Source organism: Leucoraja erinacea, chromosome 24, assembly GCF_028641065.1.
Source record: "Leucoraja erinacea ecotype New England chromosome 24, Leri_hhj_1, whole genome shotgun sequence".
NCBI classification, from domain to species: Eukaryota; Metazoa; Chordata; class Chondrichthyes; order Rajiformes; family Rajidae; genus Leucoraja; species Leucoraja erinaceus.
Window position 1 is genome coordinate 3,077,226 of NC_073400.1, and position 26,108 is coordinate 3,103,333.

The 26,108-nt window shown below is 45.1% G+C and overlaps 1 protein-coding gene across 1 annotated transcript in view; it reads left to right on the top strand.

The window, feature by feature from the left end:
- The window catches only part of ikbke (inhibitor of nuclear factor kappa B kinase subunit epsilon), an 86,781-nt gene that overhangs the window by 30,215 nt on the left and 30,458 nt on the right, over positions 1 to 26,108 (top strand). Inside the window, exons 9-13 of the mRNA XM_055654381.1 lie at positions 1,860 to 2,056; positions 8,335 to 8,393; positions 12,948 to 13,039; positions 18,262 to 18,363; positions 20,746 to 20,809. Of these exons, the coding sequence (XP_055510356.1) occupies positions 1,860 to 2,056; positions 8,335 to 8,393; positions 12,948 to 13,039; positions 18,262 to 18,363; positions 20,746 to 20,809 (514 nt within the window). The remainder of the gene's footprint in view (positions 1 to 1,859; positions 2,057 to 8,334; positions 8,394 to 12,947; positions 13,040 to 18,261; positions 18,364 to 20,745; positions 20,810 to 26,108) is intronic.

The window sequence follows — 26,108 nt, forward strand, 5'->3', positions numbered from 1 at the left end:
TCACGGCCGATGCAGATCCGGATCCACCCCCACTCCTACTCCCAGAGCGGGGCCAAGACGATTGGAGATAGACACAATAGGTGACGTTTCGGGTCAAGACTCTTCTTCAATCTGTTCATCATCCATTCCTTCTCTCCAGAGATGTTGCCGGTCCCGCTGAGTTACTCCTGCATTTTGTGTCTTTCTTCAAATGACGTCACTCGCTCCAGACGGCTGTGCGGACGCATGATGACACGCGCAACCGTTGCGCGTCAGTCACTACCGGCCTATCGTGTAAATGACGGCCAAGTGGGACAGGCCCTTAACTATCTACCTGATCTGGATAGAGTCATACAGAACAGAAACTTACTTTTTACCCCAACTTATCCATACCGACTACACCCGCCCGTGTTTAGCCCATATCCTCTAAATTCTTTCCGATCCATGATCCTGTCCAAATGTCTTTTAAATGTTGTTAAAGTACCTGCCTCAAATACCAACTCTGGCAGCTCGTTCCAAATACCCGTCACTCACTGGGTTGCCCATCCGTTTCCTATAAAATCTTCCCCACCTCCCCCTCACCTTAAACCTATGTCCTCTGGCCCTCGTTGAACCTCCGCTGGGCAAGAGAATCTGTGTGTCTACCCAATCTATTCCTCTCATGATTTTATACACCTCTATTAGATCTACCCTCATGCTCCTGCACTCCAAGGAATAGAGTCCCAGCTTGCTCAACCTCTCCCTGTAGCTCATGCCCTCGAGTCCTGGCAATAGGCTCGTAAATCTTCTCTGCACCCTTTCCAGCTTAACAACATTTTTCCTCCAACATGGTGTCCAAACCTGAACACAATACTCTAAATGTGACCTCACCAATGTCTTATACAGCTGCAACATGACCTCCCAACTTCTATACTCCATACTCTGACTGATGAAAGCCAATGTGCCTTTTCCTTTTCCTTTTTTGACCACACTGTCTACCTGTGATTCCAACTTCAAGGAACTAAGTACCTGCACTCCTAGATCCCTCTACTCAGTAACTCTCCCCAGAGCCCTGCCATTCACTGTGTTGGTCCTGCCCATGTTAGACTTTCCAAAATGCAACACCTCAAAATTTATCTGTATTAATTTCGAAATTTGATACAATAATAATGAGGTTGCTGGCCCCTTGTTTACACAGATATATTCTCCAAATGGACACAACCAGGAGCTGATTCGCGTGTATGCAAAAATAAATGCCCCACAATTGCATTCTTTAAAGCATTTTTGGGGGAAATCCAAAATGTCTTGCAGTCGACCGACCAGTTTGCATTGAAAAGGCCAGGGCCCAGATCAGAGTAGAATACAGTGAGAAAGGTTAGGTGAATGGTGAAACCTTGACTGGGCAACTCATAGCTTGTAGCGGGCACGGAAATCGCTAACAAAATATGGGGGACACACCATTTTTTGGCGGCCGCGCGCGCATGCGCACACTCACACGCATGAGGCTTTGGAGGCTCAATCCAGTGCTAAATGCAGCTCAACTCTGCCTGTCTCGCCGGGTTAACCTACAGCCCTGCCTGGACTGATGGGACACCAGCGCTGCTTCTCCACACTGACTGTAAGCCTGGGCCATTTCCCCCCACCACCAACCCCACACAAGACACACCGAGATACACCCAAAACAAACACTTAGACAAACCAAAAAAAAAAAATAAATAAAAATAACGAACATGCTGCTGGCAGGGCAGCCGGCTTGCAGCGCCGCCAACCCCAAAAGATACAGTATGAATAATAATATTGACTTAAAACATGTAAAGATATGAAGAATTGAATCAGAGTGAATAGCTGATGTTGCCTAGTTCATCATCTCATTGCCAAATTCTTGCCGCCATTTCTCGCAGAATCAATGTCTTGATGGATGCCATTTTCCGACAGACTGACGTACCTGCTGTGGAGCAGGAGTTCATGTATGAAGGGTATTGCTTGGAGCTGGACTTGGTCCAACAGGTACATTTGGTACCAAAAACAACGGAGGAGAGACCAATCATCTTAGTGAGCAAGGAGCAGAAGGCACCCATTGGAATCACATATAAAGAACGTAAGTGGCCATGGGCTCTTGTTTCAGATTTTGCTGTCGTTTGTGCTGATGACATTAATACTCAAGGTATTTGTAAAAATTCCAGCAATCAAAGAGAGCAATATTAATGCCCCGTAATCGCATTTCAAAACATTTTTTGGGAAATCCCAAAATGTCTTGCAGTCAAGCAAACAGTTTGCACTGAAAAGGCCAAGGCCCCGATAACAGTAGAAAGGTGAGATGAACATTCCCTGATCAGCCCTTTTCTGCAATGCCCTTGAAAGCACATGGAATGAAGAAAGGGAGAGGCCCCCCCCCCCCCATTTTACGACTGGTTTCATTCTCACTTCCCATGTGGTGTATATTGTGATGCAAATACACAGCCCTCCAAAGGACATCCAAAGATGTACAGATTGTCCATTGTAAATAGTGCTCAAGTAAGTGATAGAATCTGGGGAGTATTGATGAAAATGTGGAGAGAAAAATGGAATAAGTGTGAATTAGACCTCAAAGGTCAGTTCCTACTCAGAGGGAGAGATAGACCAGCCATGATTGAATGGCGGAGTAGACTTGATGGGCCGAATGACCTAACTCTATTCCTTATGATCTTATGACTTCAGCCCATTTCTGTACTATATGGCTCCATGCCCGTGTATGTACCCTGATTTTAGATGTTAGCTCTTCTGGTAGAGATGAGGCCACCATTTAACACAACTAAAATAGGGTATCTCTGATAATACAGCACTCCGTCAATAGTGGTATCGTGGGAGTCTGATAATTGGGTACAGCGACTGTGTAGAGATCCCTCAGTTGACAACTGGTAGAATGAACCAAGGGGATAGATCATCCAATTTAATGTTGGCTTTCCACTCACCAGTAGATCGCAGCTGCAACCAGCACCTCTCTTTGGCATGCTTCTGAAATTAGATCATAAGTGATAAAGCAGAATGAGGCCATTCGGCCCATCATGTCTACTCTGCCATTCAATCATGGCTGATCTATCTCCCCCCCAAAGCCCATTCTCGTGCCTTCTCCCCATAACCTCAGACACCCATGCTAATCAAGAATCTGTCTATCTCTGCCTTAAATGTATCCACTGACTTTGCCTCCACAGCCTTCTGTGGCAAAGAATTCCACAGATTCACCACCCTCTGAATAAAGAAATTCCTAAAAGAATGTCCTTTAATTCAGAGGCTATGATCTCTATTCCTAGACTCTTCCACTAGTGGAAATTCGGACTAAGTTTGTCTGTTCCTAGTGGCAGAACCTGCCATGCTCGATGAAACAGGCCCTTTGGCCCATCGAGTCCGCACCAACCAACAATCCACGCACACTAACACTACCCTACTCACACTAAGGACCATTTTACATTTCCACCATGCTAATTAACCGACAAACCTGTATGTCTTTGGAGTGTGGGAGGAAACCGAAGATCTTGGAGAAAACTCACACAGGTCACAGGGAGCCACTGCGCCATCAGCATAGGAAGGAACTGCAGATGCTGGTTTACATTGAAGATAGACACAACATGCTGGAGTAACTCAGCGGGACAAGTTTGGTGAACACCTGTGTTGAGAGGTTCATTGCCTGGTCCTTGCACATTTGTCATCAACCCTCCTTTGCTTCACATGGCATCCTATGTCCTTCGAGGGGGGAGTGGCCTCAATTCCACCGATGAGTAATGCCCCGGTCCCACTTAGGAAACCTGAACGGAAACCTCTGGAGACTTTGCGCCCCACCCAAGGTTTCCGTGCGGTTCCTGGAGGTTCCCGGAGGTTTTTGTCAGTCTCCCTACCTGCTTCCACTACCTGCAACCTCCGGCAACCACCTGCAACCTCCGGGAAGCACACGGAAACTTTGGGTGGGACGCAAAGTCTCCAGAGGTTTCCGTTCAGGTTTCCTAAGTGGGACAGGGGCATAACATTGCATCATTTGCAAAAGGCCAGTTGGTAAATCCAACGAATAATAAAGAAAGCCAAAATAATTTTATTATTAATGCAAGGCAAATTGAACGCAAATGTAGGGAGTTTATGCTCAAATTATATAAGCCACTGGTGAGACCATCCATGGAATTTTATGTACAAGGAGAATGTTCATTTGAAACAGTTCAGAGTATGTTTACTAGACTAATACCTGAAACGGCTGGGTTATTGGACAGACTAGGCTGTTTTAACTGGAATTTGGACATGATTGAAGCAAATAACATTCTGAATGATAGACACAAAATGCTGGAGTAACTCAGCAGGTCAGGCAGCATCTCTGGATAGAAGGAATGGGTGATGTTTTGGGTCAAGACCCGCTGAGTTAATCCAGCATTTTGCAGAGTAGACTACATCCAGCAGAGTAGATAGATACTTGGAAACACATGAGACTCTAAACTAGAGCAAAAATAAACAATGCTGTAGGACAAAGAGACACACAATGTTAGAGTAACAGTGGGTCACGGCTGCAACTCTGGAGAGCATGGATAGGTGAAATTTTGGGTCAGGATCCTGCTTCAGACTGATTGTATTGTTGGGGGGGGGGGGGTGTGGGGGAAGAAAGCTGTAAGTGTGGAGATGCAGGTAATAGGTTGATACAGGGGGGGGGGGGGGGGGGGGGGGTGATAAGCAGATGGTGGACAAAGGTCAGAGATAAATAGACGGAAGGCGTGAGACAAAAATATTGAATTGTGAATGTGAACCAAGAGGAAGGGATGTAAGGGGAGGGGAGGAGGGTGGAAGAGGTGAAGAAGGGAAGAGGGGGAAGGAAGGGGAGGGGAGGAGGGGGAAGAGGTGAAGAAGGGAGGGAGGGGAAGGAAGGGGGGGAAGGGGAGGAGGGGGGGAGGGAAGGGGAGGGAGGGGGGGAAGGGAGGGTAGGGAGGGAAGGTGAGGGGGGGGGGGGGAGGTTTGGAGGAACAAGGGGGGAAGTGGGAAGTTTTTGGGGTTACCTTAAATTGGAGAATTCAATGTTCATACCAAGGGGATTGAGTTGTTGTTGGTCTTCCAGTTTGTGTGTGGCCTCACTCTGGCAATGGAGGAAGCCCGGTTCAGAAATGAGAATGGGAACAGGTTAAAATGGTTCGCAACTGGGGATCCAGTCGGGTCCTAGCAGACCAAACGCAAGTATTCGGTGAAACAGTCACCAAGTCTACACTTGGTCTCGCCAATGCACGGGAGGCCACATGAGGAACACATGCGGATGCAGTTGATGAACCTCTGTCTCAGCTGGAAAATCTACTGGGGTCCCTAAATGGTGAAGGATGACATATAGGGGGGGTTACATCTCTTGCTGTTGCTGAAGAAAGTGCACGGGGACGGGATGGTTTGGGTGGGAAGAGATGAATGAACCAAGGAATTGCGGAGGAAGCAGTCTTTGCAGAAGGTGCAAAGGGATGGGGATGGGAAGTCAAGTCAAGTCACATTTATTTATATAGCACATTTAAAAAACAACTCTCGTTGGCCAAAGTGCTTTACATTTGTTATAAGAATAGCACAACAAAACAAACTACATACATATAAACATGTAGCCCTCACTCAGAGGACGTCAGGAAAGGCTTGGGAGTATAGATAGGTCTTTAGTCTTGACTTAAAAGAGTCGATGGAGGGGGCGAGTTCTGATGGGAAGGGGGATGCTGTTCCACAGTCTAGGGGCTGCAACCGCAAAGGCGCGGTCGCCCCGAGCTTATGCCTAGACCGTAGGATAGTCAGCAACCGCAAGTCGGCCGTTCTGAGGGGCCTGGAGGTGGAGTGGTGGGTGAGAAGACATTTTATGTAGGTGGGAGCAAGCCCATTGAGGGCTTTGTAGACATGGAGAAGACGTTTATACGGAACCGCTCAGGGAGCCAGTGGAGAGAGGCCAGGATCGGGGTGATGTGGTCCCTTTTTTCGGGTGCCCGTCAGGAGTCTCGCTGCGGCGTTTTGGACCAGTTGCAGGCGGGGAAGGGAAGATTGGCTGATGCCAGTGTAAAGGGAGTTTCAGTAATCTAGGCGGGAGGAGATAAATGTGTGGATGATCTTTTCGAGGTCGTCAAACTGGAGGAATTGTTTTATTTTAGCTATCGTCCGTAGCTGGAAGAGGCTAGCTTTTACCACAGCATTGACTTGTTTGTCAAATTTCAGTGCTGAGTCAAATATCACGTCGAGGTTTTTGACGTGAGGTTTGAGTAGTGGTGTAAGGCTTCCAAGGCTGCCTGCTATCATTTTGATTGAGTCCGAGGGGCTGAGAAAGATGACTTCAGACTTACTCCCGGGAAGATGTGACTGGTGATGGGATCACGTTGAAGGTGGCAGAAATGTCAGAGGATGATGTGGGGGCTGGTGGGGTGAAAGGTGAGACCAGGAAAACCATCCGTGTTCCATCTGGGGGGAGGGATAAGAGGAGTGAGAGTGGGACTATGGGGCACAAGGGAGATGCAGGTGAGGGGTTCATCTTTGACAGCAGGTGGGCAACCGCATTTGCTGAAGAACGAGGCCATCTAGGATGTCCTAGAATAGAAAGTGTTATCTTGGGAGCAGATGCTGCGGAGTTGGAGAGATTGGGATTAGGGGGTGGGGAGGGAGGAAGCGTAGTCCAGATAATTGTGGGTGGATCTCATCGGGTCAAGCAGCATCCGTGGAGGCAAAGGGTTGGTCAAGCTTTGTGTCGTGATCTTGCATCACCCACCACCTCTTTGCCTCCATAGATGCTGCTTGACCCATTGTGTTCCTCCAGCAGATTGTCGAAAGAGGGGGAAAAAAGGTTATTACAGGTACTCAGGAATGCAGAGTTAAGTTCATCAGTGATAGGAACAGAATGAGGCCATTCGGCCCATCAAGTCTACTCCACCAATCTTGGCTGATCTATCTTTCACTTTCAACCCCATTCTCCTGCCTTCTCCCCATAACCACTGACACCCAAACTAATCAAGAATCAAATTTTCTCTGCCTTAAAAATATCTATTGACGGCATCCACAGCCTTCTGTGGCAAAGAATTCCACAGATTCACCACCCTCTAACTAAAGAAATTCCTCCTCATCTCCTTCCGAAAGGTACGTCCTTTTATTCTGAGGCTGTGACCTCTGGTCCTAGACTCTTCCACTAGAATCCTCTCCACATTCACTTTATCCAGGTCTCTCACTATTCGGTAAGTTTATTTGGTATTCGGTACATCGTACATAGTACACTGTAAACAATATAATGTGCATACACACACATATATATATGTGTGTGTGTGTGTGTGTGTGTGTATATATATATTATATGTATATATTATATGTGTGTGTGTGTATTTATTTATTTATATACACAAACACATGAAAAACAAATAATAATAGTACAAAGCGATAAAACTAATGCCACCAAGTCTCTGTAGTTCAGAATGTATTTGAGGTTGTGGTGTTTAATAGCCTGATGGTTGTAGGGAAGAAGCTGTTCCTGAACTTGGACGTTAGTCAAGAACTTGGACTTGAATGTTGCCTGGGTTTCAGCAACTAAGTTACAGAGAAAGGTTGAACAAGTTAGGGCTTTATTCTTTGGAGCGCAGAAGGTTAACGGGGGACTTGATAGAGGTTTTTAAATGATGAGAGGGATAGACAGAGTTGACGTGGAAAAGCTTTTCCCACTGAGAGTAGGGAAGATTCAAACAAGGGGACATGACATGAGAATTAAGGGACTGAAGTTTAGGGGTAACATGAGGGGAAACTTCTTTACTCAGAGAGTGGTAGCTGTGTGGAATGAGCTTCCAGTGAAGGTGGTGGAGGCAGGTTCGTTTTTATCATTTAAAAATAAATTGGATAGTTATATGGATGGGAAGGGAATGGAGGGTTATGGCCTGAGCGCAGGTATATGGGACTAGGGGAGATTATGTGTTCGGCACGGACTAGAAGGGTCGAGATGGCCTGTTTCCGTGCTGTAATTGTTATATGGTTATATGGTTACAGTTTTCAGGCTCCTGTACCTTCTCGATGGCAGGGATGAAATGTGAGCATGGCCAGGGTGGTGTGGGCCTCTGATGATGCTGGCCGCCTATTGAGGCAGCGACTCCTGGCAATCCCTTCGATGGCGGGGAGGTCAGAGCCGGTGATGGACTGGGCAGTGTTGGGGTGCATTGGGGATATCTCAGCAGAGCTGGATGTATAAATGGTGCAGACCAATCTGTAGGTGAGAAGTTCCAGCTCCTGGGGACCCCACCAGTGAGCAGTTTGCCAGTGCCCCAATGGGCGGTCAGATGGGGTCTGGCACAGGTAATGCCGAGCCACATTGAAATCTGGAAAGCAGAAAGCTTCAAGAAATTTCTGAACAATTTTTCACTACGATTTTCTCATCCCCTCTTTTCACAGCTGATGTACCGACCTTTCCACCCAAGTTTGACTTAATCAGTGATGCGAATCTTGCAAAGGTAATGCTTCATCTGTAACAGAAGGTGGTGGAATGAGGCACGTGGAGACAAGGGGAGTGTTTAGTTTAGTTTAGTTTAGAGATACAACGTGGAAACAGGCCCTTCGGCCCACCGAGCACATTGACCAGCGAAACCCACACATTAACACTATCCTACACCCACCAGGGAAGATTTTACATTTATACCAAGCCAATTAACCTATAAACCTGTACGTCTTTGGAATGTGGGAGGAGTCCGAAGATCTCGGAGAAAACCCGCGTGGATTAGAATGGATCAAGGGAATTCATGGGTGACGGGCATAGTTATGGTACTCGTTTTGTCAGGGAGCTCAAACTAAAATCCAGCACAGATAAAACAACTACATCCAAGAACATTCTTTATTCTACAGTAGCTCACTGTAAATTAGTCTAGGTCCATTCTTTGTTTGTAAACACTGCTGGATTAGAATCTGGGTATATCCTGCATATCGGGTCCACTGGGCTTATATTCACTGGATTTAGAAAGATAAGAGGTGATCTTATAGAAACATAAAATTCTTAAGGGATTGGACAGGCTAGATGCAGGATAAATGTTCCTGATGTTGGGGGAGTCCAAAACCAGCGGTCACAGGTTAAGAATAAGGGGTAGGCCATTTAGTACTGAGATGAGGAAAAACTTTTTCACCCAGAGAGTTGTGAATCTGTGCAATTTTCTGCCACAGATGGCAGTGGAGGCCAATTCACTGGATGTTTTCAAGAGCGAGTTAGATTTAGCTCTTTGGGCTAAGGGAATCGAGAAATATGGGGGGGGGGGCAGAGCGGGTACTGGCTTGACAGGCCGAATGGCCTACACCTGCATTTAATTTCTATGTTTCTATTCCAGCGACACTGTAATGTTATTCTGCATTTGTCATAGGCCAGCATTTTGTGTGGTTTTTTTTAAACTACTTCAACAAAAATGCTTAAATTAAACTTGTTCAGAGCAGATAAAATCTACTCTCGTCCCTTTTAATTTAAGTTTTTGAGGGGGCAGTGTAACAATTTCCTTGCTCTGTAGCTAACCTGACTCCACACATGCCCAGGGACTGTGTGAAATAAAGTTTATCTTGGATAAGAAAAAAAGAAGAAATTTACTGAAGGCCGAAATGTAACGTGATCTTGTATTGAAGATGCATTCCCCTCCCTGCAGTGCCTAGTGATCATGGACACCATATAACCCTTCTCCAGGAACATGCGGGCATGAACATAACCTCAAAGGAGGGGCAGGCATTCGGGATGAATGGAACCCTCAGTGGCTATCTGCCTAAACCCTGGTCTGTCCTGGGAAGAGCCGATCGAGATGGAGCTTTAGTCTGTATCCAACCTGTGCTGTGCCTCATTGAGAGTAGAGAGGACAACTTTAGGGTGGCACGGTGACAATAGACAATAGGTGCAGGAGTAGGCCATTCAGCCCTTCGAGCCAGCACCGCCATTCAATGTGATCATGGCTGATCATCCCCAATCAGTACCCCGTTCCTGCCTTCCATATCCCCCGACTTCGCTATCTTTAAGAGCCCTATCTAGATCTCTCTTGAAAGTATCCAGAGAACCGGCCTCCACTGAGGCAGAGAACCCTCTGAGGCAGAGAGTTCCACAGACTCACAACTCTGTGTGGAAAAAGTGTTTCCTCGTCTCGGTTCTAATTGGCTTACCCCTTATTCTTAAACTGTGGCCCCTGGTTCTGGACTCCCCCAACATCGGGAACATGGTTCCAGTCTCTAACGTGTCCAAACCTTTAATAATGTTATATGGTTCAATAAGATCTTCTCTCATCCTTCTAAACTCCAGAGTGTACAAGACCAGCCGCTCCATTCTCTCAGCCTATGACAGTCCCGCCATCCCGGGAATTAACCTTGTAAACCTGCGCTGTACTCCCTCAATAGCAAGAATGTCCTTCCTCAAATTAGGGGACCAAAACTGCACACAATGCTCCAGGTGTGGTTTCACTAGGGCCCTATACAACTGCAGAAGGACCTCTTTGCTCCTATACTCAACTCCTCTTGTTATGAAGGCCAACATGCCATTTGCTTTCTTCACTGCCTGCTGTACCTGCATGCTTACTTTAATAGACTGATGAACAAGGACCCCCAGATCCCGTTGTACTTCCCCTTTTCCCAACTTGACACCAACTTGGCAGCGCCAGAGACCCAGGTTCAATCAACACTATGGGTGGTGTCTGTACAGAGTTTGCACATTCTCCCCGTGACCCGTATGTGTTTTCTCCAAGATCTTCGGTTTCCTCCCACACTCCAAAGACGTCCAGGTTGGTAGGCTTTGTGTAAATGTAAAATTGTTCCCAGTTTTAATGTGCAGGCAACGATGGTCGGTGTGGGCTCGGTGGGCTGAAGGGCCTGTTTCCACGCTGGATCACTAAACTAAACTAAACCAATTCTGGATTAGACCTGTGGGTTTGTTCAAGTGTCAGCAAGCAGGAAATGAGGAATATCATTTATCTGCATTACAAACAACACACTATTTAGTGATTAGTTTAATTCTTTTTTGGAAGTTAAATGCATCAAGGTACACTGCCCTCCATAATGTTTGGGACAAAGACCCTTCATTTATTTATTTGTCTCTGTAGTCCACATTTTGAGATTTGTAATAGAAAAAAATCACATGTGGTTAAAGTGCACATTGTCAGATTTTAACAAAGGACATTTTAATACATTTTGGTTTCACCATGTGGAAATTACAGCAGTGTTTATACATATTCCCCCCCATTTCAGGGCACCATAATGTTTTGGACACAGCAATGTCATGTAAATGAAAGTAGTCATGTGTAATATTTTGTTGCATATCCTTTGCATGCAATGCCTGCTTGAAGTCTGCGATTCATGGACATCACCAGTTGCTGGGCGTCTTCTCTGGTGATGATCTGCCAGGCCTGCATTGTAGCCATCTTTAGCTTATGCTTGTTTTGGGGGCTGGTCCCCTTCAGTTTTCTCTTCAGCATATAAAAGGCATGCTTAATTGGGTTCAGATCGGGTGATTGACTTGGCCACTCAAGAATTGACCATTTTTTAGCTTTGGAAAAACTCATTTGTTGCTTTAGCAGTATGTTTGGGATCATTGTCTTGCTGTTGAATGAACAGCCGGCCAATGAGTTTGAGGCATTTGTTTGAACTTGAGCAGATAGGATGTGTCTATACACTTCAGAATTAATTATGCTACTACTATCAGCAGTTGTATCATTAATGAAGATAAGTGAGCCAGTACCTTCAGCAGCCATACATGCCCAGGCCAAAATACCCCCACCACTGTTTCACAGATGAGGTAGTATGCTTTGGATCATGGGCAGTTCCTTTTCTCCTCCATACTTTGCTCTTGCCATCACCATATAAATTAATCTTCATCTCATCTGTCCACAAAACCTTTTTCCAGAACTGTGGTTGTACTTCTTGGCAAACAGTTGCCTGGCCATCCTATTTTTGCGGCTAACCAGTGGTTTGCATCTTGCAGTGTAGCCTCTGTATTTCTGTTCATGAAGTCTTCTGCAGACAGTGGTCATTGACAAATCCACACCTGACTCCTGAAGAGTGTTTCTGATCTGTCGGACAGGTGTTTGGGGATTTTTCTTTGTTATAGAGAGAATTCTTCTGTCATCAGCTGCGGAGGACTTCCTTGACCTGCCAGTCCCTTTGTGATTAGTAATTCCAAACAGTTGATTTTGGTAAGCCTAAGATTTGGCTGATGTCTCTAACAGTTTTATTTTTGTTTCTCAATCTCATAATGGCTTCTTTGACTTTCATTGGCATAACTTTTCTCCTCATGCTGATAAACATCAAAGAAAAGTTCCAAAGGTGATGGAAAGACTGACGGAAAGACTAGGTGCTTATCTCTCTTATACCTGCATTAACGAGGCATTTAAACACACCTGAGCAATTACAAACACCTGTGAAGCCATGTGTACCAAACATTATGGTGCCCTGAAATGGGGGAACAATGTATAAACACTGCTGTAATTTCTACATGGTGAAACCAAAATGTATAAAAATACCCTTTAATAAAATCTGAAAATATGCACTTTAACCACATGTGATTTTTTTGCTCTATTACAAATCTCAAATTGTGGAGTACAGAGGCAAATAAATAAATGATGGGTCTTTGTCCCAAACATTATGGAGGGCAGTGTATATGTAGGCAACACAGGATAATGATACCGACAAGGCATGATCTTACTGAATGGGGGAAGGAGGCATGAGTAGCCTTCTGACAGACACAAAATGCTGGAGTAACTCAGCGGGACGGGCAGCATCTCTGGAGAGAAGGAATGGGCGACGTTTCGGGTCGAGACCCTTCTTCAGACCTGGAAACGCCTCAACCCGAAACGTCACCCATTCCATCTCTCCAGACATGCTGCCCGTCCCGCTGAGTTACTCCAGCTTTTTGTGTCTATCTTCGGCGTAAACCTGCATCTGCAGTTGCTTCCTACACGTGAATGGCCTTCTACTGCTTTTTATTATTTTCCTCTGTTTGTTTATTGTACCATTGTTAACTGGGGATTGATTGTTCTGAGTATATGCTTCTTCTGTTCCAGATTGTGACATGTGCAGTTCACCAGCTGCTAAGGATCACAAAATCCCTCATGAAATGTCAGGACTTCATACTCCGGGGCGTATATTGGATGCTGTGAGTATCTGCAGAGGTTGAAAAGCTAAAGCCCCTGTCCCACTTTCACAACCTAATTCGCGACCTCTGCCGAGTTTGCCCTTGACTCATACTCGCAGCATGGTCGTCACAAGGTCGTAGGAGGTCGTAGCAGGCCGTGATTCTAGTCGTAGGTACTCCTGGCATCAAGTAGGTCGGGGTGTTTTTCCAGCCTGATGAAAAATGTCCACGAGTAAAAAAGGTTGTGAATTAGGTCGTGAAAGTGGGACAAGCCCTTTACTCACCCCAATGTTCTTCCTGTAGTGAATGATATTATTGCTTTCCTGCAATATTATTTTAAGTTGATGCAATATTATTTTAAGGGGTGCAGCCCAAACGCACGCAGGTGGGGATGAAGGGGCTGTTTCTATGCTGTATGATTCTATGATGCAGAAATATATCCCTCTTTACTGTCAGACAATTACTGTTACAAACTTGATGGAGATTTTTGAGGAGGTGACAAAAGTGATTGATGAGGTTAGGGATATTAGTAAGTCAGTTCCCCATGGTGGGCTGATATAGAAGATTAAGATGCACAGGATTAACAGTGACATGGTATGGATTTAGAAGAGACTAACTGATAGAACATTGAACATAGAGTATTGAACTGTACAGCATAGGAATGGAACATTGCCCTTTGGCCCATAATGTTTGTGCCGAACATGACGCCAAGTTTAACTGATCTCATCTGTTTGTGCATGATCCACATCCCTCTATTCCCTGCACTCCATGTGCCTATCCAAAAGCCACACAGCATCACAATCCTACGTGCCTCTACTAACACACCAGACCCACCACACCACTGTGTAAAATAAAACTTGCCCCCCACTTCCCCATTGAACTTTCCCCCACTCATCTTGTAGTTACGCCCTCTAGTGTTGGACATTTCACATATTCTTGTTTTTTTAATGTTCTCTTTCTGGGTTTATTGCCGTGGTGACGGCAGGTAAGCTGGTACAATGCTCCCCCTGTAGTGTGTAGGAAGTCAGGGACAGTCCTGCTGTCTCCGATGATCACACCTGTGGGAATTGTGTCTAGGTGCAGTTTCTTACAGGCCGTGTTAGGGAACTGGAACTGCAGCTGGGGGCCTCAGGAACAGTGAAGGACCCGGCGTGGAGGGACTGCCGTGATGGGGGGGGGGGAACAAAGAAGGAGCTGGCGCGGTATACTTTGCGACTCTTTGCCACGTACAAATCTCACTGTGATTCGTCACATGACAATAAACCATTCATTCATCCTTTCATTGGGGAGAATGAGAGCTTCTTGGATAAGAGGTCGAGTGAGGTGGTCACATCTAAGGTGCAGGAAGAGAGAAGGTGGGTGACCATGGGGAAGGGAGGTAGACATGGAGTGCAGCGGACCCCCTGTGGCCATCTCCCTTCTGAACAGGTACACACCCTTTTAGATGCTGTGCGAGGGTTAACCTTTTAGGGTTGAACAGCAGTATCAGGCAGGGCTGTGGCACCCACCCTGCCTCTGAGACACAGCAGTGCAGGGCAAGACTCATAGAAGCAGACCCATAGTGGTAGGCGACTCTTTAGTTAGGGGGAAAGACTGGAGACTCTACGGCAGCAATCGAGACGCCAGGATGGTGTGCTGCGGTCCTGGTGCCAGGGTTCAGGACATCTCGGAGCGACTGCATGACATTCTCAAAGGGGAGGCTGAGCAGCTGCATGTCAGCACAAATGATATAGGTAGGAAAAGGAGAGAGAGATCCTGCATAATGAGTATAGGGAGTGAGGTAAAAGACTCAAAAGCAGGACCTCTAGTGTCGTCATCTCTGGATTACTTCCAGCGCTCGGTGCTGGTGAGGGTAAGAACTGGAAGAGGAGATGAATTTGTGGCTGAGGAGTTGGTGCACGGTGTCGGGATTCCGAATTCTGGACCATTGGGATCACTTCTGGGGCAGAGGTGACCTGAACAAGAGGATGGGTTGTAGCTGAACAGGAGGGAAACCAATACCTAGTTGGCAGGTTTGCTGGTGTTATACAGGTGGGTTTAAACTAGGTTGGCAGGGTGGGTGGGACCCATTGCAGGACTGCAGCAGGTGAGTGGCTGGAAATCTGTATAGATGATGATGAATGAAAGTCCAGTGGATGGAATAGGCAGGAGAATGGCAGGCAGCGATGGAGGACTGTAGGAAGGAATTGCAGATGCTGGTTTACACTGAAGATAGACACAAAATTCTGGAGTATCTCAGCGGGACAGGCAACATCTCTGGAGGGAAGGAATAGGTGACGTTTCAGGTCGAGACTGAACACGGGTCTCAACTCGAAACGCCACCCATTCCTTCTCTCCAGAGATGCCGCCTGTCCCGCTGAGTTACGCCAACATTTTGTGACTATCTTCAGTGAGGAAGGACTGTTGGGTTGAATTGAACCTATTTTAATGTGAGACATGTCACTGTGCACGCTAATCCCTCTCCTGTCCACGGGGGGCAACAGAGACTGTGTTGCCTTGCCTTCAATTGTTTTCACCTCTGTGTCATTATCATTCGTGTTACCTATAGAGTTCCCTATTTCAGTTTTGCTGTTTGCCTCTCCCTGTGGTCAGTCTTGAATATTCTTATGCTGAGCCTTGTTGCTCAGGATTTTAGAAAAAACATTTTTGAGTTTGACTTGGTCCTTGTCTTCTCTTCTCTGTGTTTGGTTCTACACTTCTCTCGGTATTCTTACACTACAGTATGTACAAATGGAACGTAGCCATTACAGAAACCTGCTTAAGACAGGGACTGGACTGGCAGCTTAATGCTCCAGGGTGCAGATGGAACTGGGGAGATAGATGTGGGGATAAAAGAAGAAGGGGTTTTATTTTAGATAGATACAAAGTGCTGGAGTCTTCTTCTTATCGAGTCCACGCACAAGATTAGAAGGTCTTCAGCCAGAGCTGATCACACTACTCGGCATCTGTATACAATGGTGTCTGTCTTGTGTGTGGTGGTGGAAAGATTGGTGGAAACAGGGCCACAACGTGAACGCTCTTTCCTTGACCGCTGTGCTGGAGTAACTCAGCTGGTCATGCAACCTCACTGGAGAAAAAGGATGGGTGACTTCTGCAGTTTAGGACCCTTTATTGATTAAGGAGAATGTCATGGCAGTCGTCTGAGATTACATTCCTGATGGTTCGTCTAGTGATGGCTTTGAGCTGAGAAATTAAATGGGGATGATCACCTTATTGGGAGTATATTACAAGCCTCCAAATTGTCATTTGGAATTAGAAGAACAAATATGCCAGGAGATTGCAGGGAGCTGCAGGACTAATGAGGTTGTTATTGTAAGGGATTTTAGCTGTTCCAATGAATAATGGGACTGTCATAATGCAAAAGGTTTAGATAGGGTGGAATTTGTCAGATGTGTTCAGGAGTGTTTCCTCGGGGAATATATAGAGGGCCATACACAGGAGAGGGGAATGCCTGATCTAGTCTTAGGAAATTGGGAGAGGCAAGTGTCTGATGTGTTTGTCGGTAAGCTTTTTAGAACCAGTAACCACTGTTCTGTTAGCTTTAAGATAGTTATGGATAAAGACGGGGCTGGCCTGTGAGTTTAATTTCTAAGATAGACACAAAATTACATGATAAAGCTAACCTCAGGCATTGTTTTAAATATAATTTGTGAAGAAGATCACAAACCGGTGAAAAGATAATTTTGGAATTGATGTCAGATGTGTCCATTAGATGTGGGATTAGCACCATATAACCATATAACAATTACAGCACGGAAACAGGCCATCTCAGCCCTACAAGTCCGTGCCAAACAACTTTTTTCCCTTGGTCCCACCTGCCTGCACTCATACCATAACCCTCTATTCCCTTCTCATCCATATGCCTATCCAATTTATTTTTAAATTATACCATCGAACCTGCCTCCACCACTTCCACTGGAAGCTCATTCCACACCGCTACCACTCTCTGAGTAAAGAAGTCCCCCTCATGTTACCCCTAAACTTCTGTCCCTTAATTCTGAAGTCATGTCCTCTTGTTTGAATCTTCCCTATTCTCAAAGGGAAAAGCTTGTCCACATCAACTCTGTCTATCCCTCTCATCATTTTAAAGACCTCTATCAAGTCCCCCCTATACCTTCTGTGCTCCAGAGAATAAAGACCTAACTTATTCAACCTTTCTCTGTAACTTAGATGTTGAAACCCAGGCAACATTCTAGTAAATCTCCTCTGTACTCTCTCTATTTTGTTGACATCCTTCCTATAATTGGGCGACCAAAATTGTACACCATACTCCAGATTTGGTCTCACCAATGCCTTTTACAATTTTAACATTATATCCCAGCTTCTATACTCAATGCTCTGATTTATAAAGGCTAGCATACCAAAAGCTTTATTTACCACCCTATCTATATGAGATTCCACCTTCAAGGAACTATGCACGGTTATTCCCAGATCCCTCTGTTCCACTGTATTCTTCAATTCCCTACCATTTACCATGTACGTCCTATTTTGATTTGTCCTGCCGAGGTGTAGCACCTCACATTTATCAGCATTAAACTCCATCTGCCATCTTTCAGCCCATTCTTCCAAATGGCCTAAGTCATTCTGTAGACTTTGGAAATCCTCTTCATTATCCACAACACCCCCTATCTTGGTATCACCTGCATACTTACTAATCCAATTTACCACACCTTCATCCAGGTCATTGATGTACATGACCAGCAACAAAGGACCCAACACAGATCCCTGAGGCACCCCACTAGTCACCTGCCTCCAACCCGACAAACAACCATCCACCATTACCCTCTGGCGTCTCCCATTCAGCCATTCACCAGAGAGAATAAACTCCAGAATAGAGTTGTGGAGGCATAAATCGTGGAATTATTTAAGAGACAATTGGGTGTAATAAAAAAGGCCCAATGTGACCCGATGAATACAAATGGGACTGAATTCTTTCTTTATCTATGGCAAACATATGTCTCACCATAGACCTGCATGATTTAGCTTCCCATTTATTGAGTTGAAACCTATTTCAAAATCTTTATCACGGCGGTTCATTAATTTGGGAATTGCCACCTGAGCTCCGGCTGACTAACTTTGTTTTTTTAATGTATTGACAGGTGATAGACCAGTTTTGATTTATAGGTTGGTTGCATGAGTAAGAGCCTGGCAGCGGTGTGATTGATGGACAAACTTGTTGGCAAATGGATTGACAATAAAATCTGCCTGACTTAGCAGTTCTAATAGATTGATTGATTTCCTAGTGCCATTTTGAAAGAGGAATGCAGAAAAACGGTTCAGCGGGTTGCAACTTTGAGTCTGAAGCTGGATTTCTGCAAGAGCACCATGATGAGAATTCAGAAAATGTGAGTACTGATTGTTCTTTTCAATTCCTTTCAGGGATGTAGCGATCACTCGACACGGAGAGCCCCGTGGGGCAAAAGAATGAAGTGTGGAGGTTTCAATCAGATCAGCCCCAGTCTTGTTCAATGGACGAGCAGCCTTGAGTGCTCCTCATTTGAAACCTTTTTCACCCAGAGAGTTGTGAATCTGTGGAATTTCCTGCCACAGAAGGCAGTTTGGAAATTCACAGAGGCCAATTCACCTGATGTATTCAAGAGAGAGTTATATTTAGCTCTTAGGGCTAACGCAATCAAGGAATATGGGGATTTGAAATTGCACATCCTGCTTTTTGAGCACCATTGTCCACAAAGGAGGTGCCATCAGTATAGAGAATCAGATCGGGATTTTCCAGTGGTTTCACTGCTGCAAAGTGGTTTCTCCCAATAACTTAGCACAGGCATGCTCCCCGCCCTCCCTCTCTGCTCCTTGGGAAGCACTTGCACAGTCGAGGGGTTGACTGAACTGGCACAGGCAAGGTGGAGGTTTGGGGCTTCCAATACCGCTCTCCATCTTGTCCATCTAGCAGTGGTCACTTAGTTTTAGTTTAGAGATACAGTGCGGAAACAGGCCTTTCGACCCGTCAAGTCCTCACCGACCAGCGATCCCCGCACACTAATACTATCGTACACAGACTAGGGACAATTTAACATTTTGCCAAGCCAATTAGCCCACAAACCTGTACATCTCTGGCGTGTGGGTGGAAACCAAATATCTCGGAGAAAACCCATGCGGTGACGTTGAGAACGTACAAACTCCAGACAGACATCAGTCTGGTTTGAACCCGGGCCTCTGGTGCTGTAAAGCAGCAACTCGACCGCTGCACCACCGTGCCGACCTTGTGAGACTCTTCATGGAGAACAAAGTGTGGACGGAGTGGGTGCACTAAAGAGTTAATTTGTGATCCAGAACCAGAACTGCGGTTGCCATGATGACACATCAAGTTGATTCAACAGCTCAGACAACTTCCCCATCCCAAGGCAGCATTGTCCAATTCAGCAGAATAGTAGCCACTGGGACTTTGTGGCCCTCCTTGCTGCTGAGTGAGGACCACCATCATATCCGTCCTTCTCGTTGACAAAGAGGTTAAAAGGTTTACCATTATTGGTGACTCCAAGTGCGGGTGCAGAGCAGAGCCTCCTTCAGGGGGAGAGTCTGTAGATGAGTCTGTACTGATCAAGAATCTGCCAATCTCCGCGTTAAAAATATCTATTGACTTGGCCTCCACAGCCATAGAGTCTTACAGTGTGGAAACAGGCTCTTCGGCCCATCTTGCCCACACTGACCAACATGTCCCATCCATGTATATCCATGTATCTGTCTAAAAATATTTACGAGGATGCTGCCACGACTTGAGTTCCCGAGCTAAAGGGAGTAGTTGGGTGGGCTAGGACTCTATTCCTTGGTGTGCAAGAGGATAAAGGGTGGTCTTATCTTATAGAGGTGATCATGAGTCGAATAGATAAAGTTGAGTAAAGACACAGCATCTTTGCCCTAGTTGATCTTTTCTCAACAGGGGAATCAAGAAACAGAAGACACAAGTTGAATGTGAGAGGGAAAATATTACCAGCAAGATATACTTGAAAAAATCAGAACTTCCTGGAATAAGATTCTTCCTACATTCACCTTTCTGGCTCATTCTTGTATGGTGATGCGTGGAGCAGGGGGTTGAACTTCATCTTTACTGATGAGGCAGCATTCAGCAAGAACGGGTCTTTATGAGAGGGAAAAACATTCAGGTGCAAATCCTTCCTTGCTACAGGAATCGGGGCAGTGATTACCCTTGTAATTTGTGCCGTACAATCCAATTCATTGTAAATGTTGCTTGCACAGTGTACATAGCTCACATTTCTTCACTTTTAATCAGCTTGTTTGCTTCATCAGGCTAGGCTGACCATCAGTCTGAAGAAGGGTCTCGACCTGAAACATCACCCATTCCCTGTCTCCAGAGATAATGCCTGTCCCGCTGAGTTACTCCTGCATTTAGTGTCTAGCTTCGGTGTAAACCAGCATCTGCAGCTCCTTCCTCCACATCAGTTATTTTCATTCTTATTCTTTCGTGTCCATCTTCAAATGTTGCAAATGTTGACATCGCTGTCATGGTCTGTCCTGACAAGGATGCAAGCTTCCGGCGACAATCAGTGGGAGCCATCACTTGTTGCAGTAGATGGTGGTGGTAGCAGAATTAGCTCAGGATACTTCCAGCTTCCAGCCCCGCGACGAGGCCACTTCTGCTATGGGGCCATTTTCATTGTGATGCTGTCTGTAGTTGTTAAGAACCACAGAAGACAGGTATGGAACATACGTAGAATAAATTAGAACATTAATTAATAAACGCTTCCTTGCAGATATGGCCAACAGTCTCGAATGAATCCATCCGAGGGAGGTGATGTACACATGAAGTTACAGTTGGTAAGTCAATTGTTAATTACGGCTGTAAGATAGTAAGTCATGACTTTTCAGTCCAATATGTTACAACGTTTTGAGATTTTAAAAATTAAGTCTGCAATTTATCCCATCAGATAAAGCATAAAAAGAAGTTTAATTTGACACCTAATTCACTTTCATATCTCAAGTATTTAAAACGTTATGGCCATTTTCATACTCGGAAATTAGCATCTTGTTCCCTATTGATTTTCTATGGACATAACAAAAAAGCTGTGATCGTGGACAGTCAAAAGCCCATAACTTTCTTAAAAATTAAGAGAACTGAATGAAATTTTCAGTTATCATAGATTGAAGCATTCTGAAACAAATATAAAATAATCTTACTTGGATGACCTGAAATTAAAGCATATAATTAGTTAGTTACCCAATTGTAGCTAATTCCAAACTTCAATTACTAGATCTAAACATCTATCCATTTCTTAAGAAATGATTAACATTTTTAAATAGCCTAAGAGTCAAAATAATATTCACAAAGAATTCACAATAAAACATGATTTTTAAATCTCATTTACACTAATTTATAGGCCAAATGGAAGGAATTTAGTGTTCAATTGCTGTAAATTAATGGGCATTTAAATCAGCTTTCGAGTGGGATCCTGTGGAACGCGCTGGTTTAGAACGTTCACATTGCGGTAGATTTGTGCCCCCAAATGCCCAGAAAAATACTGCGGGATTTAATGGGGCCCCAAATTAGCTACTCGCAACATTAAACTTTGTATAAAGGGATCTTAAGAAGCGCTTTTTAATGTAAAAATAAACAACTATCCTTCCGTTGTCCCCTGTATGAGATCCGACCCGTTGTCGGCGGTCGCGGGTTTAGAGGTTAATTTTTAACTTACTATAATAATTAAATAAACCCGTAAAATGTAAAAATAGCTCCAGCGAGCGAAACTTCAAGCGATTTTTCGTCAGCAACTTAACCTTAACCATATAACAATTACAGCACGGAAACAGGCCATCTCGGCCCTACAGGCCCTGAACAACTTTTTTCCCTTAGTCCTACCTGCCTGCACTCATACCATAACTTAGGTAGGCTGAACAAGCTCGATTTGAACAGCCTAGGGAAAATCGCGTTTTAAACCCTTCCCCCTCTAAACGGCGCCATAATCACACACACGGGCTGGGACAGATCTGCAGCGACGCTTAAGGTAGGTTTTGCAACACACCTACAATATCTGTCAGTAAATCACAAGCACAAAATGATACCAGCCTTGGAAGAAACCGAGTCGGAAGGAACTGCAGATGCTGATTTACACCAAAGACAGACACAAAATGGTGGAGTAACTCAGCGGGACAGGCAGCATCTCTGGAGAGAGGGAATGGGAGACGTTTTGGGTCGAGACCCTTCTTTTTCCGGTGTCGGTGTGTAGTGAGCCAACAGGCACAGTTCTTTCCTATACCGTAATTCTGGCACTGCAGGATGTTTCTAAATATCAGAGTTGTTCAGAAGTGAGGCCAAAACCCCGCTTCCTAATGCAAAAGCTCTTCCTTACAAAAAACTCATGGAAGAAGAAGCAATTGGAAAACTTTGATTTGACTATTTTAACTCGTGTGTGATAGTGTTTTGATGGCCAAGGTTATTTGACCAACATATGTAACTGGAGGAAGGCTAGGCTTATCTCACTAAATGGATGGAATGGATTTTTGGTTTTCTTTTCCTAAGTTTAGAACCTTACCGAGGGAGAGGAAACATTAAATGAGATAGGGGAAGTCATACACAAGCATAGAATATAGATTTTACACATTTTGCATGCCCAAGGTCAATGTTACATTTTCCCTAAAGCTAAATTTGAGATCCTTGGAAGAATCGAGCAAAAAACAAAATGCTGTTGAAGCTCAATAGGCAGCATCTTTGCAAGGAAATGGACAGCCAACATTATGTGTCAGGTTAAATGGACAGCCAACATTGAAGAAGGGTAAGGGTGGGCTTACAAAATGCTGAAGAAGGGTCCTGACCTAAAATATCATCTGACAGTTTCCCTCCGCAGATGCTGCCGGACCTGCTGAGTTCCTCCAGCACTAGTTTTCTGCCAAAGATTCCAGCATCTGCAGTATTTTGGGGTTTTATCATAAATAGCTACAGCATGAAATCAGGCCCTTCGGCTCCCTGGAGTCCATGCCGGCCATCGATCACGCGGTCACGCTAGTTCTGTTATCCCACTTTTGCGTCCTACACATTAGGGACAATTTTACAGAGACCAGTTGACCTACAAACCCACACATATTTGGGATGTGGGTGAAAAATGGAGCATCCAGAAGAAACCCATGGGAGTCACAGGAAGAACGTGCAAACTCCACACAGACAGCACCTGAGATCAGGACCAAGCCTGGGTCTCTGGTGCTGTGAGGCAGCAGCTCCACCAGCTGTGCTGCACCATGCCACCATGCCACTCCGACCAGAATTGTTACCAGAAGAATTGCTAAGTTATTCATCCTCACAAATAAATTACTGATGTTGTTTCCTGTTGTTTGAAAGCGTCAGAAGTCCACTCGCACGATCATAGACGGGGACTGGAGAGGACAGGTTTGGAGGGATATGGACCAGGTGCGGGCAAGTTGGACTAGTGTAGCTGGGACACTGTTGGCAAGTTGGGCCGAAGGGCCTGTTTCCACACTGTCTGACTCCTGCCTGACCACGGGGAGGCCTGTCATGGAGCTGAGGGAAAATGGAGAAAAGCAAAGAGGGAGGGAGAGACAGCAAGGAATGGGGCAAAATAGTGGGGAAAGTCAGAACAGGTTATTGCTTAAATGGCATGGTTTTGACTAATGGAGCACTCCGTGCGGTTTGAATTACTCCTGTGTGTGTGTACCGAGTACACAGACACTGTAGACTTTGTTTATGTTGTTAAGGGCCTGTTCCACTTAGGCAATTTTTTTCGACGCCTGCCGGCACCCGTCATAGTCGCAGTGGGTCACCGAAAATGTTCAGCATGTTGAAAATCCAGCGGCGACCTGCTGCCGCTATGAAGGGTACCGGCATTCGTCAAAAAAATCGTCAAAAAAAGGACAGGCCCTTTAGCCTGTAAAGGTACAAGACTTATAAATCTCTGATGGAGAATCAACTAAAATAGAGGGAGCGCAGCGGGAGGCCTTTTAATTCCCAAGTGGTTTCTGATGCACTCCACTGAGTGAAGCTAGTAAGTCACCATGACATTTCTGTCCAATAACTGTCAGTACGTCACATGCACAAAATGATACCAGCCTAGGAATAAAACATATGTATGAAGAACCACACATGCTGGTTTAAACCAAAGGTAGACACAAAATGCTGGAGTAACTCAGCGGGACAGGCAGCATCTCTGGAGACAAGGAATGCGTGAAGTTTCGGTTTGAAACATTCATCAGAGTCCGAAGAAGGATCTCATTCTTCTTCTGCCAGTCCTCATCACATTAATGATTTGGATGAGGGGATTGAAGGCTTTGTGGCACAGTTTGCGGATGATACTAAAATAAGTGGAGGGGCAGGTAGTGTAGAGAAAGCAGGGATTCTGCAGGAGGATTTGGACAAGTTGCTGGAGTGGGCAGAGAAGTAGCAGATGGAATATCGTGTAGCAAAGTGTGTAGTCTTGCATTTTGGTAGTAGGAATAAAGGCGTAGACTATTTTTAAATGGGGAGAGAATCCAGAAATCAGAGGTACAAAGGGACTTAGGAGTGCTGGTGCAGGATTCCCAAAAAGGTAATCTGCAAGTTGAATCGGTAGCAAAGTAAGCAAACTCAATGCTAGCATTTATTTCAAGAGGGCATGTATACAAAAACAGGGATGTAATGTCCAGTGCTTCTACGCAGCGGCGGTGGAAAGCATCTTGTCCGGGAACATTACCATCTGGTTCGGGAATTGCTCTGCCAAGGACAAGAAGGCTCTGCAGAGAGTAGTGCGTTCGGGGATGCAGGACCTATACTATACAAACAAGGCAGCCTGGAACTAACAACAGGAGGTGCAACTCCAGAGAGAGACCTCTTCCACCCCTGCAAGGACTGTTCCAGCCGCTACGGTCAGGCAAACGCCTCCGTTGCCATGCAGTGAGAACAGAGAGGTTGAGAAGGAGTTTCTTCCCAGAGGCAATTCGGACTGTAAACGCCTATCTCACCAGGGACTAACTCTACAGAACGTTTTTCCTTCTATTATTTATTATGTAAAATAATATGTGTGTTATGATTGTGTTTATAATTTGTTTGGTTGTTTTGCTGTTCCGCGAGCATTGCCACTTTCATTTCACTGCACATCTCGTATGTGTATGTGACAAATAAACTTGACTTGACTTGACTTGACTTGACTTGACTTGACTTGACGAGGCTCTATAAGGCGCTGGTAAGGCCTCATTTGGAATATTGTGAGCAATTTTGGGCACCATATCTGAGGAAGGATGTCCTGGCTCCGGAGAGGGTTCGGAGGAGGCTTACAAGAATGATCCCAGGAATGAGAAGGTTGATATAGTACGAGCGTTTGTCAGCTCAGGGCCTGTACTCGCTGGAGTTTAGAAGAATGAGGGGGGGACCTCATTGACACATACAGAATAGTGAAAGGCTTGGATCGAGTGGATGTGGAGAGGATGTTTTCATTAGTGGGAGAGTCTAGAACTAGAGGACATAGCCTCAGAATTAAAGGATGTTCTTTTAGGAAGGAGACAAGGAGAAATGTATTTAGTCACTGAGGCCAAGTCAGTGGATATTTTTAAGGCAGAGATAGATAGATTCTTGATTAGTACAGGTGTCGGAGGCTATGGGGAGAAGGCAGGATAATGGGGTTTGGAGGGAGAGATGGATCAGAAATTATTGAATGGCAGAGTAGACTTGATGAGCCGAATGGCCTAATTCTACTCCTATTCCTTATGACCACATGATCCTGAAACATCACCCATTCCTTCTCTCCAGAGATGCTCCGCTGAGTTACTCCAGCATTTTGTGTCTATCTTTGAATAAAACACAACAGGAAGTAGAACTTTCCTGGTATCCTGATGGGAGGAACTTTGATCAAAAATAGGTGCTGCCAGTTTGAAATATAAAAATGTTTATTATGCTTCATTTAAGAATGAGAAAAAGACTCAAATAATATTTTTCAAGTCGAGTTTCCAGACTTTTGTTTGATAAATTTAATGTAGAAAGTTGTGAACTAAATGGAGTCGAAACTTAAAATGGATACAAGAAAAATCATTAACTTAGAGTAAATGGGAAGGGGGTACTTGTTCAAAACTGGAAGACAAGAGATGGAATGCTGGTCGTTTTGGTTTAGTTAAGTTTAGAGATATAGCACGGAAACAGGCC